The sequence below is a fragment of the Lycium ferocissimum genome, chromosome 3 (assembly GCF_029784015.1).
Source record: "Lycium ferocissimum isolate CSIRO_LF1 chromosome 3, AGI_CSIRO_Lferr_CH_V1, whole genome shotgun sequence".
NCBI lineage: Eukaryota > Viridiplantae > Streptophyta > Magnoliopsida > Solanales > Solanaceae > Lycium > Lycium ferocissimum.
Window position 1 is genome coordinate 6203811 of NC_081344.1, and position 18709 is coordinate 6222519.

Sequence of the window (18709 nt, forward strand, 5' to 3'; positions counted from 1 at the left end):
ATAGTTTAAGAATTTCAATTTTATGGGTTATATAGCGATGAATTGATGGAGAGATCCTGACGAAAGGGAAAGAGTGGAGGAAGGTGAACTGACATTGAAGAATGTGGAACACGATACAAAACAACTTAGGTTATAACTAGAGCTCTGGTACCATAAAGAGGATTTATAATCAAAATACTTTGTCAAGCAGACTTGATGAATGTACTTTTATTCATTGCATTTTCTAGACTTGAAAGACAATGGCTTGATCAACATAATTTTTTTCAGTGTCTTTTTCTCTCATATCACATCGTCTTAGTTCATTGACAAAATGAGCAAAGGCTGAATATGGAGCCTTTCCTACCATAACAATCCCTAAGGTTTTGTATTTGTTTCCAAGGGCTTTGACAAAGTTTATAACTTTGCTATCTTCATCTAAAAGTTTGTGTATAGCAGTGAGACTATCACAAAGTTTCTTGAATTCTTTTATGTAGTCTATAAATTTTAATCTCATCTTGATACTCTGAATTTATTGCTTCAATTGAAATTTATTGTCCTTGCTAGCTTGTAAGTAATTGTCCTCAAGGCTCTCCCAAATTTGTTTGGCGGAAGTGTATTAAATGATAAGAAACATTGACTTTTCAATCATGATTCTAGTTAGTCAACTTATTTTACCTTCTCATAGAGGCAAAGTTCCCATGTATCAGTCAATTTCCTCTCATTTGGGGCAGTTTCATAATGACAAACAATCTCATATGCGGATTGGGGTACCAAAATTCCCATTACCATTTCCATTCCAAGTGATTTAATCTGCAAAAACTAATATTATCAGAAACAAAGTGAGATAAATATAATGAATTTCAGATGGATCACGAAAATGAGATCCCATTCCCCATCTAGTAACATTAGAAACTTTTATAGATTCTTATAATGATCTCCAATTAATATACAATAATAATTGAATTCACAATTATTATTTACAAATATTTAATCAATTTCTTACTACATGCTCTCGCATCCCAATTTAAGTGCATAATGTTTAAGAAATAAAGAGAGACTTTTGAATCTTGTGGTCTTAATTAAAGATGTGTCTAATTTACTTAAATGTCCTTTAAATCTTGTGGTTATAAGTTTGCCACGTAGGATGTTTGAATTGTCAACTTACTAAATTTAGAAAGAGACCCTCTTTTTAGGACAAACCAAAAAAGAAAATAATAAACTAAAATTGATACGGACGAAGTATATAAAATTCAAATAAAAAACCATTGAGTCTACGTGAACCTATAAAGCTAAATCCGCCTCCGCTACCCAAAATTCATTTTTTTTGCCCAGATTTCTCTTCAAACACGCTGGTCTTTAATTTTTGGCCCTCAAATTGTTGGTCTTTAATTTTTGTCCTTCGCCTAGTTAAGAAAGTGGCCTAAAATACCCCGAGGTTCTAGGTTCGAATCCCGGCTCAGTAAAAAAAATAAACAATTTCGCAAGGCAAAGGCCTAACTTTAGTTATGTTGTGTTCCAAGTTAGGCCTTACACGGCATAACTTCTGTAGTTCTAAGTTATGCCTGAGGCAAAAGTTATGCCAGACAAGGAGTAAAGTATGCCTTAAGGCAAAACTTTTACATAGAAACTATGCCTTAAGATATATCTCGCCTTATGTCTTTTTCTTTTTTCTTTTTACTAAACTGAAATTCTAAAGAAGTTAGGGTTTCAGGCTTAACTTTTGCCCGAATAGACCTAATTTGCTACGAAATTCTATCTTGCAATTTTTTTAAAATACTCTGCTGGGTTCGAATCCAGAAGCTCAGGGGTATTTTCGGTCACTTAAATTCCCGAAGAGCAAAAATTAAAGACCACCCCCAAGTATTGGACATTTGTGCGAATGAACCCCCAAAACTTCGTCGTTGCTAGTAATGGGGTCGACTAATAAGGCCCAACAATTAATCTGAGTCGGGTACGGTTCGGAAATGTTGAATCAGTGCAATCCACACTCGCGAATGGCGCGTGTTGTCACGCACAGAAACCCAAAAATGGAGGGAACTCCAAAAGGTACAAGGGGGGAAAATTTGCCCATAAATAATTAAATGCATTAAACACACAGAGACTCTGCATCTGTCCATATATTCTTCTCTCTTTACACACCACTACACTCTTCTTATTTCGAAGACACGGTTGAACATTAATGAAGGGACAGATGCAGTGTAGAAGTTTCGAACAGGTAAAAGTAAAACTGTAAATCAAATACTTAGATCCTTATAGAATTTCGAACTCGAACTAATAAGGTTCAAATTTTTGAATCCTCTATCGGAATATCTGATAGAATATCTTTAACTCGAGTAAGATGGCTTGAATAGCAAGGTATATTTACATCGTAATTACGGAGTAAAATTTTATGCTCTGTGTAATATTTTTATAGTGATTAATGTTTAACGATTCTGCTTGATGATTAATGTGCAATTTGTTGTCAAATTGAAGTTGTAACTTGTAGCGTTCACATATATGACGGCAATGAATGTGTCATTATTTATGATTGTGTGTATTACAATTGTTAGTCTTGAAATAGCAGTTTTATCGCCTATTTATCTGCTTATGATTTATATGTGAAGCTTTATCTAGGTGAATTGTTGATATTTATGGCGGACGTACACTTGCATATTACATATCAGTTATCTGATTTGTGTAATAGAAGATCCAGCCACTGGTTGAATCTATTTATTTTGACTCAAACCATGTATATATATATATGTAAAAAAAATTTAGAGTTAATGGTGAAAAACACACCTTAACTATCACTTTATTCGTGAGTTTTCACACCCCAACTATCAGTTGTACCCTAGTTGTGCCCTTTTCCTACCTGAACTATGACCATATATGTATTAAAACGCACAGTGATAATTTAGGTAGGAAAATGGAATAACTAATAATTGAGGTGCGTTTTAATACATAGATGGTGATAGTTCAAGTAGAAAAAGAGGACAGATAGTTGAGGTGTGAAACTCGTGAAAAAGTGATAGTTTAGGTGTGTTTTTGACCATTAGCTCAAAAAATGAAGAATAGTATTTGCGTGCAGAGTGCAGTAATCACTTTGAACCCACTCATTATATATCTTAAATCTACTTCTGTGATTGTGCAGGTTGAGAGTTTGTCTATCATGCACTTGCAATAGCCATGTGGAATTGCAGAAATCGTATGTAGGATTCTCTCAGGTTCACAAAGGTACAAGGTGAAAAGGCATTTTTTTTTTGGTCAGCTTGGTTTTCATGAGATTTCAATAGGTTATGACTAGAATTTCGCCATTCACATGTTTACCTTTGAGTATTATTTCATACTATGTAGCAATGAACATGAAATATAACAACTTTGTTCAGTTCAGGCGGTTACGTAACAGAATATGATGCTGTAGCTAGCTGCAGAAATATAATGGGCTTTTGCAAGTCCGTTATGCTGTCCAGTTAGATCTGATTTTCCTACTGGTGTCAGTTTAGTTTTTTTTTTTTTTTTTTCCCCTTGACTTGAAAGAAAAAGGAGATATAAAATTACAGAATCCAATTGAACTAAATGGGAACAAACTGATTGAATAGATCAATAAACTTGCTAACTAAAGAAACTCCATAACTTTTAGCTACAAAAAAAAAAAAAAATTATCATCTCATTTACAAGTTAACCAGATACCTATCTTCTTTTCACCATCTGGTTTAGAAGTGCATCATATTGAATGTTGTTAGCTTGTTTGGCTTTGGCCTGAGTACCTGGGTAGCTATATTCAGGTGGCTACTCCTTTGTCATCATTTGTTTTTCCTTTACCCTTATTTAATAACTTGCTGGCTGGAAAGTGAAATCTTGCCAGCAGCGGTCGAGGTGCTCGTGACTTCTGATCAAATCCCCGCACACAAACAAACCCTGGAAAGATACAATACTATTCATCAGAAAAGCAAAAAGGTTTTGCAGCAGAGGTGATCAAATTCTTCCTGTTAGCTTCCGAACTGATTATTCTCTTTTGTCATAGCTAAATTTACCATTTGTCCAAAAGCTTGTGGAAGACAATCATGAAACTAGCTGACCTGATTCTTTCTAATGTCGGGTATCTTTTCCCCATTCTTTTGGAGCCAAATTGATTTTCATGGATTTTGTGCTGCTTCTTATATGAGACAAATTATTAAATTGATACATGGTATTAAGTGATATTAACAATTTTTTATTAAAAAATATCTGCTTAATGACAAATAATTAACCTTTATATACATATGTAATTATTAAAACTGGTGCATTGTTTACTGCTATTGTATGCTTTTTGTACTTGCTTGAGAAACTTTGTAACATGTATATGTTCAAAATCAATGCCCTTTTCAAATAAATCTTACAGCTATGTGTGTGTACCTCATGTTCTTCATATATACCAAAAAAGGAGTTCTAGGAATGTTGTTGTCTAAAGGGAGTCTCCCTCTTTAAATTGAAAAGATACCGTCGAAAATAAGATTCTCTTGTTCATAGTGTGTAAAGAAGAGATTTTTTGCATTAAAATCAATCGTCACATGAATTAGACAAAGAACAGAACAACATATGTTGTTATCGAAGGCTACCATTGTCCTAAGCTAAAAGTACAAGTAATGTTTATTTTAGCCCCTAGCCTGGGGGGCTCAAGGTTGTGAATGGTAGAAGGCAAACAGAAAATAAATAGGATTCTCAACAAAGGTGAGCATATTGATCCTTGTTTCCTAAGTTTCAGGTTTGGTTCTGACGCTGAGTGGTTATATAATCCCAGTTTCCTAGGTCTTCTGATGCTTCTTTTCATTTTAAATTTTGACGTGTTAAATTTTAAACAGACTAGACTGTGATCCACTTTATCTATGTGTTTAACAGTATGGCATCTAAACATACTAATTTAATACGTGATTTTCAGGGCTTTACTTTGTTGAAATGGATAAGAAGCTAGCTTTTCAATGCTAAAAACTGAAGGATTTTCCATTTACATACCTCTCCAGAAGCAGTGTTGGATGCTTTCTGTGGTTAGGCCTGATGAACATGAGAGATTTCAATGTTATTTTACTCCCAAATTTTTCTAAATGAGGTTTAATCAGTTTAGCTGTTCTTTCACCTTTGAATATCGTGGCTACTGAGGTTCCAAAGTAGACAGTCCTCCGTGGGAGATTCCACAGACAATCCCTTGGGACATTGATTGGGTTAAGGCTGGAGTCATGGTCTGCGAACACCTGCAAATTAATTTCTATCAATTAAAATCACAATAATTGATGCAAAACCTAGTCTTTGACATGTGAAACTGTAAATGAGCTAAAAATTGGTTATATTCACCTCATTGACCTGAAAGTATGTACCATTGAGCGGAAAGCTTCCTCTCATAGCTGTTCGACATGGTATCTATTGACAAGAATAACGATTAACCAAACTGTGTGTATCTTTTTGGCAATTTACTCGTCTGAAATGACAACTGTAATAGTTTCAATGGATTTTCTTACCAGAAGAGTTCCTCTTACTGTTTGAGAATGTGCTTCACGTATGCCGTTGCATGAGGAACACGTCTCATTTTGACATAGAATTCCAGATTCTTGAGAGTTGCACTGAGTTTCTGGAGGTTGCATAGAATCTGCTGTTTCACCTGATATGAATTTGATACAAACGGTAAAATCAGTCAGTGCTGAGATGGGGATACGGAAATTAACTGATATTACCTACAATCTAAACTAACCCGTGAGATTTATACCCCATATTTTACGAACGTGATAGCTATGTCAATAGTTCCTTAAGCATGACCTAGCTAATTCATCTATTTTCCATGTTACAAAAGATAATGGCAGGAAGCCTTCCAAGAAAAATTCTTCCCTATATAGTATTACAGTTCTTGTGATCCTACCCGGTGTCCAAATAGCAAGAAGATAGGAAGAAGGATCATCTGGTTCTCTTTTGTCCAACTGCAAAATGAAAAATGTAATTATTTGGAAGATTAGTTTCTATATCTGCTTGGCTGCTGGCTATATGTTGGACATAAAACTAATGTGGTATCACTAACCCCTTCCAAAAGAGGATGAGAATCTGGAAGTTCATAGCTGTAGGAGGAAAAACCAATTGATAGTTAGAACAAAAAATTCTTGAAACATTGGATTGCCTTGAAAGGAACAGTATATTTTGTCTGTTATCAGTGCTTTTTTGGCCGCCTAATTCTATTTTTATGATGTAAAATCAGGAATGTTTACTTACACTTGGTGTTCTGTTCTGAGCCGGCTAACATTCTTAAGTTTAGTAGTGGGAATTGATGCAGCTTCTGAAGTTAAGGCTACTAAGGCATTCGACATTTCTACCTGTTGAAGCTGCATATTTTTTTCCACATACTTCTTTACATTTTGAGTGAACTCTGCCATATTCAATTCAATTATAGGAATCTCACTAGGATCTTCAAAGTCCTCTATGTCAGTTTCTGGTGCTTGTATTTGTTCTTGCTCAGGTGTGGCAGGAACTTCAACAATGGGCTCTGGTGATGCTGGCACTTCAATAATAGGAGCTGAGTTGATCAATTTCTGATGCTCCACTGGTTGTTGATTCCCAGGAGGTAATGACAGAGGCAGGTGAGTGAAGTTTTCCCTTGGATTGTTGTTAGCGGCTTTGTTTTCTGTTGCACACACAATGCTTTTGTCTTCCGGCGCGGGAAGGGCAAGCCTTGCACTGAATGAGGCATTTTTATTAGGTTCAGTTTATGAAATACAATGTATCCAAATGTTTAAACAGATAAAATAGCAATTCAAGTATTTATAGTTTCAGTTAATGCCCTTGCAGTATGTATATCACCAATAAGCTGGTTAATTTAAGAATGGGAAAAGGGTCAAATATACCCCTCTACTTTGTTTTATTAGTTAAATATATCCTCCGTTAGTGAAAGTTAACAAAAATACCCCTGCCGTCTTCAAACTTCACACTTATGCCCCTATTTGGATGGAAATCCCCAAATCCTCTCAAATTACCCAATTTTCAAAAAAATTACCCACTTTTTTATTGACCCGCCCCGCCTGACCCGCCTATCATCATCATCAAGCTCTAGCTTCATCTTCTTCCATGGAAGGGGAAAAAGAAAAAAAAAAAAAAAAGCAAGAACACACCCAAATGATAAAATCCCAAAACTCGCCTCAAATTTAATCTTTAAATCCAACTCTAAATTTTGTTTTTCAAATTTTTCACTTTTTTCACAACCAAAACAACTACATTTCAACAAAAATACAATTTTAAAAACTATGGCCAAACACAACTCCAACTCTAAAATTCCGAAAAAGTGATTTTATTTTATTTATTTCTATGGCCAAACGCCTACTAAGTTTCATCTTTCCTGCCTAAGGAGGCAACCACACTATCAATTTAGCTTGTTCGACTGTAAATTGTACTGCTATTTGTTATTCTTTTCCTTTTTATATATGTGATTTATTATCTTATTTATGGTATCACGGTTCAGTTGCGGTCCAATTACTTGATATGGTTGAACTAGTATCCCTTTTTCTGCAGTTGAAACTAGTATCGTTGACATGGTAAATTTTCAATTAGTTGTCCTGGTCCGAGTTCAGGAAACATTGAAAAATCTAGATAGTACAGTATTAAGCAACCGACCAGCTAGGTTGCGTTTGCAGATACCTAAATTTTATGATTCAAATGCTATACGTGGCATGTTCCTAGCCATAGGTATTTATTAACCTAGTAGTGGTACTAAATAATCAGAGAATATGAGTGTGAGCTATGTTTATTAATTAAAATTGAATACTTGCTAGGCATTAGGAATGAGGAAATATCACTCCCTGCATCTCACTTTAAATGGTTTAAAATTTAATTACTATGCTCAATTTGGTTAATCTTTATGTACTCAGTTAATCAATACTTGAAACAACTAATGGCTATTTATCAAAATACACATGTATATATACGATAAACTGATGGCATTTTTGTTCAAAATCAAAGACCTGGAAATTAAGAACAATTTGATTAGTCAAACTTCTAAATTTTGACCCCAAGATTTGGAGTTGGATTTAAAGATGAAACTTAAGGTGAGTTTTGGGATTTTATCATTTGGGTTTGTTCTTGCTTTTTTCTTTTTTTTTTCCATGGAAGAAGATGAAGCTAGAGCTTGATGATGATGATAGGCGGGGTGGGTCGGGCGGGGTGGGTCAACAACAAAGTGGGTAATTTTTTTGAAATTGAGTAATTTGAGAGGATTTGGGGATTTCCATCCAAATAGGGGCATGAGTGTGAAGTTTGAAGACGGCAGGGGTATTTTTGTTAACTTTCATTAACGGAGGGTATATTTAACTAATAAAATAAAGTAGAGGGGTATATTTGATCCTTTTCCCTTAAACATGAGTGCATCTAAACATTTTAGCATAAATTGCTTTGACACTGACTGAAGTTTTGTTTTCCAGAATGCATCATGGTTATATTCTATATATTGGTGCGTTAGCTTGAAACAGGCAAGTGGTTCACTGCCACATAGTAGTTTTTTCATACCTAAAACAAAGTAGAACTATGTAGAGGCAGATCCAAGTTTTGAAGTTTATGTCTTCCTACAATGATCTCAAGTTAACGTAAAATAATAACTGGGTTTACAATCAACTATTTATAAGTATTTTTTGGTTTTCTTACTACAAATACTGGGTATGAACAAAAGTCATTGGGTTCCCGTGAACCCCTACCTTGGAGTAGATCCGCCCTTGGACTATGATATGATCCTTTGGGTTTGAGTAGAGTAGTTTATGTACTGGAAACAAGATAGTTGCACAAACAAGACAGAAGTATTTTAGCTGCAGAAAGTACAAAAGTAATAAGCTAACCTTGCAAATGCACTCGCAAAGTGTCTGCATTCTCCTCTCAGTGGACATGCATTGCAATTGGGTTTGCTTTTTGTACAGAAGACCTAAATGAGTTGCAAGAGTAGCCTTAGCCTTTTGATTGCAGATATCTACTAGTTTTAGGAGATATCATCTAATAGCATTGACATACCTTTCCAAAGGTGATCATATGGTAATGTAGCTCATATCTGTAATTAAGATCTTACATTAATGATCCATTACTGATTGGAAGAAAAAGAAGATAGTTTCTAAACTATCTTAGTATAACTATACTTGCATTCTACATAACTCCCTCTGACCAAATTCTAAATCAACTATGCTACTATTTTCTTCACTTTAAAGTAGACAATACTTTTATCATTTGATACTACCAAAAGTTTGTCATTTGATATTACCAAAAGATTGTCATTGGACTACCTACATTTAGTTACAACTCAAAGCTTGACATCGGTGAGTGGTCAAAACTTATATATATATATATATAGTTGTTTAATAGGTGCTACTTACAATGTTCTTTGATCAAGCTTGCAGAGACGTGGCCATAGGTACTGTTGAATCGACTCCAGTATTGGGTACCTGTAGAAATACCACAGAATTAGCTTTGCACTATGTATCAATTAGAGATCTTTAGTGTCAGGAATACTCACAGTTCCAGAAGATGCAACTGTAGTGACTCGGGCAACGGCTGCAGGGGTACCCACCCTAGTCTAACAGCTATACGTCCTACATTCACGTCAACCTTATGACATACACAGAAATTAGTGTGATTGAATGGCTATTTCTCATATATTTAACTCTTCCAAAATTGGTTCAAGGTCTTACAGGGAAAGCAAGGTGGTGAAGTGTTAAAAGTCTCACACACTCCACACTCTTCAGACCCAAGCCCCTTATGCTCAATAGATACTCTCTGAAACCATACATTTGAAATTTGTCATAGTTTATAGATGACTAGAATCTTACACAAGGGAGATTATTTGGAATAATTTCTGGCTTACTTGGCTTTGTCTGGTGGAACATCTCTCAGCCATTCAAGATCAATGCTTCCATGTTCACTAACAATCCGGTCAAGAAAAGCCTGCAATAGCAAGTTCATTTTTTTCCATAGAGCAATCTCGGAGATTTAATGGAAAGTAAATACTGTAGATGTATATGTTCTATAGTATGCAAAGGAAGGTTGTGTACAATAGACCCAACGTGGTTCGGCCCTTCTGCGGACCCACACATAGTAGGAGCTTAGTCCAATGGACTGTCTTGCGTATGTTCTCTTGTACTCAGATATTGCTAAAAGGTTATGCAATGGAATACTCAGGTGTGTACCTTGATTCTCTCTGCCAGCTTGTTGTTCATTCCTCGTTCTCTAATTGTGTGGGCTAACTCATTGACACTTGCACGCCTCACTGCTTCATAGTCCAGTGAATCCATTGTGTTTGTTGTCCTTTCTCTTTTCTTGCCGTTGGCCTGGGCCTGTAACCGTAAGCTGTCCCAATCGATTTTCTCTTTCTCCTTCCCAAGTCGTCCATTTTTCCCTTTAGAAGGATTGTCATTTACACTGTCTATTTTGCTACAAACATGATTATTGTCATTTTTCAAGTTCGACTCCACAACTCTTTGCTCTGACTTACATGAATCAAAAACTATGCTGGCCCTTTCTGTGACATCTACAATGGTTTCTGAAGAGGATGGCGCTTCTGGAACTTGCTGGACATTGCAATTGGTATCTTCAGTTTGAAATTGTAGTTCAACATTGACTTCTGCATCATTAACTCTCTCTATGTCCAACTTATTTTGAGGGTTCGTTGCGTACAGTGCTGGATGTGCCAATTCTACCGACAATCCACTTTGTTTCGGGGCACTAAGTTCCTTGCCAAGGAATGGAAAGTTTTCACCTTCTTGAAAATGTTCAGTGCACCCGGTTCCTTGTGCTCCTGAAGTCCCTGCCATCTGTAATAGCTTCAAAAAAGAAGTGGAGCTGCAAAAGTTGCTTGAGTCAGCTCTTTCTGAAGCTTGAATAACTGCAGAGTTCTCAGAAGAAACTACAGAACTCGGAGAAGAAGGCAAATCATTCAATTCTTTTCGATCTCCGAAACCCATAACTGTTGATTCCTGATACAGATCTGAGCCTTCTCCAGAAGAATCTGATTGCAGAATTACAGAACAGTCTGCCGACTTTATGCATTGTGTGCTATTTTCACTTGATTCAGAACCATCGACGGCTGCTTTTTCTTCATTTGAATCTGTATTATAGACTCCTGAAGAATCCTGACAATGGGTTGACTGATTTGGTTGATCTTCATACCATCTGATTGAAACATTGGGATCTGTTGGACACTCTTCGGGTTCTTCAATAATAATACCTGTGTTTCCTTCATGCTTCTGAGTACTGTCTGTCTTCAGAGGAAAGTGAGCAGCGAGTGACATGAATGCAGAGCTGTAAAGAGGACAAACTTAAGTAAGTTTAGGGACAAAAGGTGGACTAAGTAATATGTTTGCATTCCATCTTTGAATGTTTAGGAATTTGCTGGAAGACGGAAAAAAATTCAAACGTAGAAGTATATAGTCTCAGCTAACCTAGAAAGGTGATCTGAAACATTCTGTGTAAGAAATACCCCAACCACGGAGTCCACAACAGATCCCTTCCAAGGTGAGAAGCGCCTGTCTCCTGACTCACCCAGAAAAAGAAAAAGATAAAATAATAGTTATGGTTATTACAATAGAGTAAAACAGGTCACTGACATTTTTTTTTCTTTTAATATGGCATGTTTTAAACTCCTATAGTATTCCTATGCAAAAAATAGTAAGGGTCCGTGGAATCTTGGTGTGCAAGATCAACATTTAGTTGATGCCTCACTTTTCAATAGTTTCTATTACCGCATGCTGAGTCACAGATAGAAGGTATTAACATAGCCATCTTATTTTATTTAAAATAGCAATATTTTCTTCTAGCTATGTTACTCGTGAAGGAATCTAGCTCGCAGTTGGACTTAGCCTAGTAAGGTTGAAGACTTTGCACAATTACCTTGGACAAGACGCATTCGTGCAATAAATGAGTCTGCTCTACTATTAAACACTCTACGTTCTTCCTCCCACCATTTTGCCTTGTCTTCATCTGTTCCATCAATGCCTTCACTGTTGATATCTTGCAGCAAAAGTTTCCATACCCTATCAGTCTCTTCATCAACATCAACTTTTGGCCGCGGTTTTCGTTTTCTAACCAACGAACCTCCAAAAGGGACAATACTTCCATCTCTTTGATAAAGAACAAGGGCATTCTCCCCTTGAAACTTGGTGTTGTAGGTGATGATTCCATATTGACCTTGATTCTGGCTGCTTTCTCTATTTAAATCAAGATGCCGCAAGCGTTCTGCAATTTCCTCGATTGGAGACATGCCTCTCCATGTTAAAGCTGGCAGAGAACCTGCATTCAATGTTGTTAGCAAGTAAGAGTTATGATATAACTGATAGTTTAAAGTTTATGCCTTTAAGTACCCCTTGCTTTTTTTGTGAACTTTTGATGAGTATACATATTGGAAGCTGCCGAGTTGACAAGGATGCTTGTCTTTGACTTCTTTTTTTTCTTCGTTACTTCTCCGGTTTCCACAATTGGAGCTCCCATGCATGCATTGGATGGATGTGAATTTTTATATATTTCTCCAAATCCATGTTTTGTTGCTTCGTTGGATGTAGAAGTTGGAAATTGTCTGTAAATTTCATGCAGAGATGCTAAGTCATGTACTTGAGTTGCACCGTTTGATCTCCACTGCATTAACCTCTCTGCTCCCACAACTGCTGGCATAACATTGGAATTCCACATTCTGTTATTGGGTATATTGGTTGCAGAATTGTTGCTAGGGGAACCACTGATATTGCACTGAGATGAAGGCATGTAGGTAGTTTCACCAGTAAAAGCCTTAATGTAAGATGTTGAGCTGTGACCCTTTCCTGCTCTCATTTGCGGGTAAATAGAGGGAAAATGCATCCCTACATTATTATAAATGCCAAGTTCATTTGCTGGAAGGATTGCTTGATAGGCTTGCATAGAATTGAAATACGCTCCTCTGGCATTTATTCTGTAGCATTGTGCTTCATCAGTTATACACGTGTGCTGTCTTTTCAAGCCTTTCCCATGTGGCAAGGATGCAGTGCTGCTGTAGTTGGAACAACTCGGGCTCTGAGGTGTCATTTGTAGAATGCTTGCCTGTTTATCATGAGTTAAATCTGAACAAATGATTCTACTATTTCCTCTTGTGCTTTCATTTTGATTAACAAACATGACTTTGTCATGATTCAAGCCAACCTTGTCTGGAGTTGGAGGAACAGGGTATTGCAATCTAGGCTGTGATATGTAATTTCTCACATTCTGGTTCAGGGAGCAGGTGATGTCATAAGTTATGCCCACTTCTGTCTCTTGACTTGTGGCATCTTTTCCTTGTCCAAGCCGTGCAGACTCTGCAGATTGTTCATTTGACCCGGAATTATTCGCATGCAAATCCAAAGTTGAGGTCCTGTATGATGAGTTCTCTTCACTTGCTTGGCTTTGGACTTCAAAATTCAACGATTTCCTGCAGGATTTTTTAGGAAGAGAAACTTCTGTCGGGTCAATTGTTGCACTGCTTCCCTCTTCAGCGGGTTTTTCTGTGCTCTTGTTAACTTGATTTCTTCTGACATACTTCCTTTTTGCTTTTGGGGTTTCTTTGGAACTATGAGGCTTTCCGTCGTGACAAATTGTATTGTTTACCTCTTCTGTGGAAGTGGCTGCAGGTCTGCCAATTGTTACACTGCTTCCCTCTTCAGATGGTTTTTCCGCGCTCTTGTTAACTTGATTTCTTCTGACATACTTCCTTTTTGCAGGTGGGTTTTTTTCGGAACTAGGAGGCTTTTCCTCGTGACAAATTGTATTGTTAACCTCTTCTGCAGAAGTGGCTGTAGGTCTGCCAACCTTGTTTTTTCGGACATACTTCCTCTTTTCTGTTTTTGTCTCCTCTGAACCAGGCTGCTTTTCGGTTCTTGGTTTAGGAGTCCTTTTAGGCTTGCCTTCTTTAATCACTTTGGGCCTGTGCTTTCTTCTTCTTGGTTTTTGCTCTGGTGTATTGTTCATCAGTTCAGTATCCTGTTTGCCTGTCTTGTCCGGCTTTTGATACTCCTGTAATTCTGATTGATCCAAGATCAGCTCTGACTGCTCTTTATTCTGTTGGAGTTCATTTGCTTCAGCTCTCTTTATTGTATCCTCATTTGACTGTATACCTCTTGCTAGTGTTGTATCATTAATGTCATCTGATGCATTAGATTCTTGCCCTTTACTCTTCATCACATCTGGTGTTACTGGTTCGAACTGGGACGGGATGTTGCTGCTCAAGGCTGCATCCGTCATTACTGGTGGTGAATTCAAGTTGAAAGGGAAGCTGGAAAAAATAGAGCTTTCATCTGCATGATGAATCCTCGTGTCATATTAGTTTATCAAGGAAATAATCTCAAAATTGAAGCAACAAATTTCTTAAGATTTTGACATGTCTGATAAATCATGACACTGTTTGACACTTTGCTGAATTGTTTTCACGGAAATGAAACTGAAACACAATATGTTCAGCATTTACTACACATCAAATATGTAATTACTTGTAGATAATAATCGGATAATTTGACTTGGAATGACACTCTAACAGAAGAGCACTCGATCAGAGAAACCACAGTATCAAGGATCTTATATATAACCTCTTGTTCCATTCTGATTTTGTTCTAGGATACATTACAACTCAATGAAAGCTAATTTGCATATGCTGTGCAATCAAATTGATCCTCCAAATTGCTAGTATGTAAGTTTCAAAATACGGTAGAATGTATACTAAACTTGTTATATTACATTCTCAGACATTTTACAGGTCTTTACAATGCACTAATAACAGGGAAAAAAGACTCTTTGACATATACATGGAATGCATATCGTTGTAATCTGAAGATCAACAAGCACTTCATTTGCCTACCTGCATTCTGAGGATTTATTAGCGGTTTGAAAGAACTCTTCACGCTATAAGTTGTTTCATCTGCTAGCGTGGTGCCACCAGCATGAGCCATTGCCAATAAATCTCCAAAAGACATATTGCCCCACATGTCTACATTATCACTAGATAAGTTATTGTCCATCTTTATACCACCATACATATTAGACTTCATTCCTACTGCTGCTTCCATGGTGGTGAAGCACTGATCTACTGTTACTGAACTTGTTGAACCATGGTATGTTGCAGCATTTTGAGCTTCTTGCTTTCTTTGCAAATCTGACCAATCAACATTAGCTTGCTGGTTTTCCTGCCTGTTACTGCAAATTGTTGCCGATTTCGCAAAACTTGGGTTCCCCGGAGTTGCTGGAATCCATGAATTGCCTTGGCCTGTATCCATTCTGCAAGCTCTGGAAACTGGTAAAAATCCAATCTTTACTCCCTTTTTATTTTCTTCAATTTGGCATCATGAATTTCTTATGAGAAAACTCAACCATGTCCAGCATAGCATAGAAAAAGAGGCAGGACTTCAAGAAGGTTATTAATTCTACAGTACCAATTTTGTTTTTAGGAAATTATCCTGCAAAAAAAATAAAAATAAAAATCAACAATCTAAGATGATATGACCCAGATTAAAAAAGAAAAAAAGAAAATTGCAGGAACAAGAGAAACAGGATATCATAAACTCTACAGAACCAGAATTTGTAAGAATTTGCATTCAAATTTGTGAATTTACATCAAATGATTCATTTTTAGCACAGATCTCCGAAGACAATTAATATTAGTTCTGCCATGGAGTTAGTGCGTTGACGAAGACCAAACCAGAATGTAGATTCGACAACAAAACCAGAAATCTTAGTTTTTGTCAAATTCAAGAAATGAGCAGCAAAATCAAGTCTTGATCAGTGAAAATAACAGCAAACCGACAGAACATCTACAAACAACCTCCAGAATCCCATTTTCTAAATTAGGAAAAAAAGAAAAAAAAATGCAGATATAACATGTAATTGATTATAGCAAGCTCAGTGAATTTTACTCACCTGAAAAATGGATCTTTGAAGGAGATCTAAGGAATTAGAGAGATTCCATTAAAGGGTGTGAGAGAAAGTAGGGAAGAAGCTAAACTGAAACTCACAAGGCATCATTATTCATAGACTGAAACAAAAAAAGCTCATTGAACCGATAACTTTTATTATCGGTAAACTGTAAATAATTAAACATAGTAATTTATTTTTAGTGTTAATAAATAACCCAGTGTGCAGTAACATTTGTAGGTAGGGGTTTAAAGTGAAACGATGTATCTTCAGTTTAACGACAAAGACGCCTTATTTGGCTAACTAAGGCTTGACCACGTGCAGGGTGTAGGAGAGAGGTTCTTTTGTGCATGTTTTTATGCTAGTCATATTGTTATAGGTAGCCGTTAGAGGAGTGACAGTTATAACTGTCGTTCAGGATTTGAAACTTATGAGTTTCGTAATTATCTTTTTTTTTTTTTTTAATAATGAGCTCAAGTTAATATTTTTTTCATTCATTTTTACCTGTTTACTATATTAAAAATTAATGTCTATTTTTTACTTGTTCAGTTTAATAATTAAAATATAATTTATCATTTTATACCTATTTTATTCTTATTATTAAATATTATAATTTCAATTTCTTTCCTAACATATGATAATTAGGAATGATATAGTAAAATTATCAGTTTATTTATTGCTTCTTAAGGGGGTGTGCTAAGTCGAATATGGACAAGTAAAAATGGACGGATGAGTATATAATATTATCTCTGTCCCAATTTATGTGATACTTTTCTTTTTTCGAGAGTAAGTTTACTAAATTTTGAAGCTAAATTGAATTAGATTAACTCAGTATTTTCTTCTCAAAAAAAGATTAACTCAATTATTTAAGATTAAAATTTATATATTTGAAAATTACATGAAAAGTATTATAGAATTCTCAGTACATATCCAGGTCTAGTAAAAAACTACTGAATTTACGTGAGCTCATAGATTACACGCGAGGTCCGCCTATAGTTATACGAATATATTTGGCATGTGTATATGTCACAAGTTAAATTGTTAGAGTTAATAGTTAAGGGACTGAGAGTTATAACTGTACTTGTATAAATATTTGTTCTATAGGTATGTTCCAAGTAAAATTTTTAGATTTAAGGAAGTGACAACTATAACTGTTTATTTTTGAACTATTTAATTAGTAATAGGAACTGTAATTTTAATATAGGGGGCATTCATTAAAACACTTAATGAAAGTCCTCTTCATCTTAATTCTCTGAAATTTTCTCGCTGGCTTTGTTTTCCTAATTTTGCTTCTTGAACTTGGATTTTTTTTTCCAGAGTAATTCTTGATCTTTTATTTTTATGGAAGGTTCTTTTTTATATTTAATAGAAAAAAGATCTTTTTTTAATAAGGCATCAAGTAGTTCGTACAACCCGATTTAAGAGGGTTTGTTGCAAATTCAGTTCTTAGAAATTTTCAACCAAATATTACTGTTTAGCTTTTCACCAAGGTTTAAATTGTCAATTACCCAATTTTTTTTTATTTTTTTAAAAATTGTCTATGGGGTGTTTGACGTCGTTAGAGTTCCGTTTGTCTGTCGCTATCCTCTCTAACTGCAGGTTGACGGTGCCGTCAGTGGTCCCCTTTTAGTAGTACAATTATGCACGTAATTCATTTACTGAATTTGGTGTGAGGTTGTAATCTGCTGCATTACTTTTATAGGCAACCGGTTCTCTTGGTTGTTTGTGGCAGCTAGTGACATTATTTTAATGATTTATTTCTTCAAAAATCAGTTGAAAACATCGTACGATCATTATTGTTGTTATTGTTATTCTACCCGTCAAATCTATCCTTTTGATCATGTGACAACAAAAAAAGCGACATCTTGTCTTATATTATAAGTTATAGTGAGGCGCAAATATTGAACGACTTATATATTTTATTTTATTTTTTAATTCAATAATACAATCATTATTAAAAATTTGCACTTTTTGCGAATGACAAGAAACGTATATGACAAGAAATATACTATACTTTTTATGAGAAGACAAGAAACATATTTCTCGTACAAATTTCTGATCTTAGGGAAGATGATAACATTAGATATTTATAGATTCGATTTTATTTTTCACCTTGTTAGATATTTTTCTAACATATATTTTCATACCACTTCTTTGAAAGCTTTACCTTCATGAAAATTGTGCAAATAAAAATATTTTACTGAAATTTTTGTCGCCGATAGATAATAGCTGGCTGATGTCTTTAAGGATGAAGACTATGCTTTTTCCAAGTTTATCTGAAACTTGATATTTTGGAATTGGAGCATTACTAATCTGTTTTCATATTTTTCAATCAAAATAACTTTTTAAGTATTACTTAATGTCTTTATTATTAGTGATATAATATAATTTTAAATTTAACACTTCTTCAAATGGTGTCAAAATTAAAGAAAGTATTTAATTTGAAAATAAAAAATTTCAAATTTGACAAGTCAGTTTCATCTTCAGCAAACAAGTGGAAAGAATTTTTTTTTTTTTTTTTAAAAAGTCAGCCTAATCTATAATAATACAATAAATCATGTTACCTTGAGAAGCTATCTTAGCATAAGTTTCTTATTAAGAGAACTCAATGTTCAAAAGTTTAATTTTGTTATTATGAGAATTATCATTATCTTAATGTATTTTTTTGTGCTAACCCTAGAATTAATTTATCGCTTCGTCCCAATTTATGTGATATAGTTTGACTGGGCATGGAGTTGAAGAAATAAAGAAGACTTTTGACTATTGTGGTCTAAAATAAGCTAAAGATATTTGTGTGGTTATAGATCATCTTGTAAAGCGTAAAAGATAAACTTTAAAGTTAAATTGTTCTTTAAATAAAAAAATATATCAT

At 35.2% G+C, this 18709-nt stretch overlaps 1 protein-coding gene and 1 long non-coding RNA gene across 2 annotated transcripts; one reads left to right on the forward strand and one right to left on the reverse strand.

Annotated features, from left to right (window-relative positions):
- Nucleotides 1-2078: 2078 nt before the first annotated feature.
- Nucleotides 2079-5004, forward strand: LOC132049464 (uncharacterized). Its single transcript, XR_009413092.1, has 3 exons — nucleotides 2079-2194; nucleotides 3110-3192; nucleotides 4877-5004. It is a non-coding gene; the product is annotated as an uncharacterized LOC132049464 (long non-coding RNA).
- LOC132049463 (DNA glycosylase/AP lyase ROS1-like) lies at nucleotides 3526-16029 on the reverse strand. Its single transcript, XM_059440277.1, has 20 exons — nucleotides 15844-16029; nucleotides 14789-15383; nucleotides 12297-14231; nucleotides 11827-12225; nucleotides 11379-11469; nucleotides 10128-11238; nucleotides 9806-9885; nucleotides 9633-9717; nucleotides 9458-9549; nucleotides 9318-9386; nucleotides 8962-8998; nucleotides 8793-8875; nucleotides 6190-6651; nucleotides 6002-6038; nucleotides 5846-5903; nucleotides 5451-5590; nucleotides 5287-5352; nucleotides 5072-5186; nucleotides 4951-4989; nucleotides 3526-3876 (listed from the first exon to the last, which is right to left on the reverse strand). Exons 2-20 carry the CDS (start codon nucleotides 15201-15203, stop codon nucleotides 3740-3742), a joined length of 5451 nt encoding a protein of 1816 aa, XP_059296260.1. The 5' UTR covers nucleotides 15204-15383; nucleotides 15844-16029; the 3' UTR covers nucleotides 3526-3739.
- Nucleotides 16030-18709: the final 2680 nt, after the last annotated feature.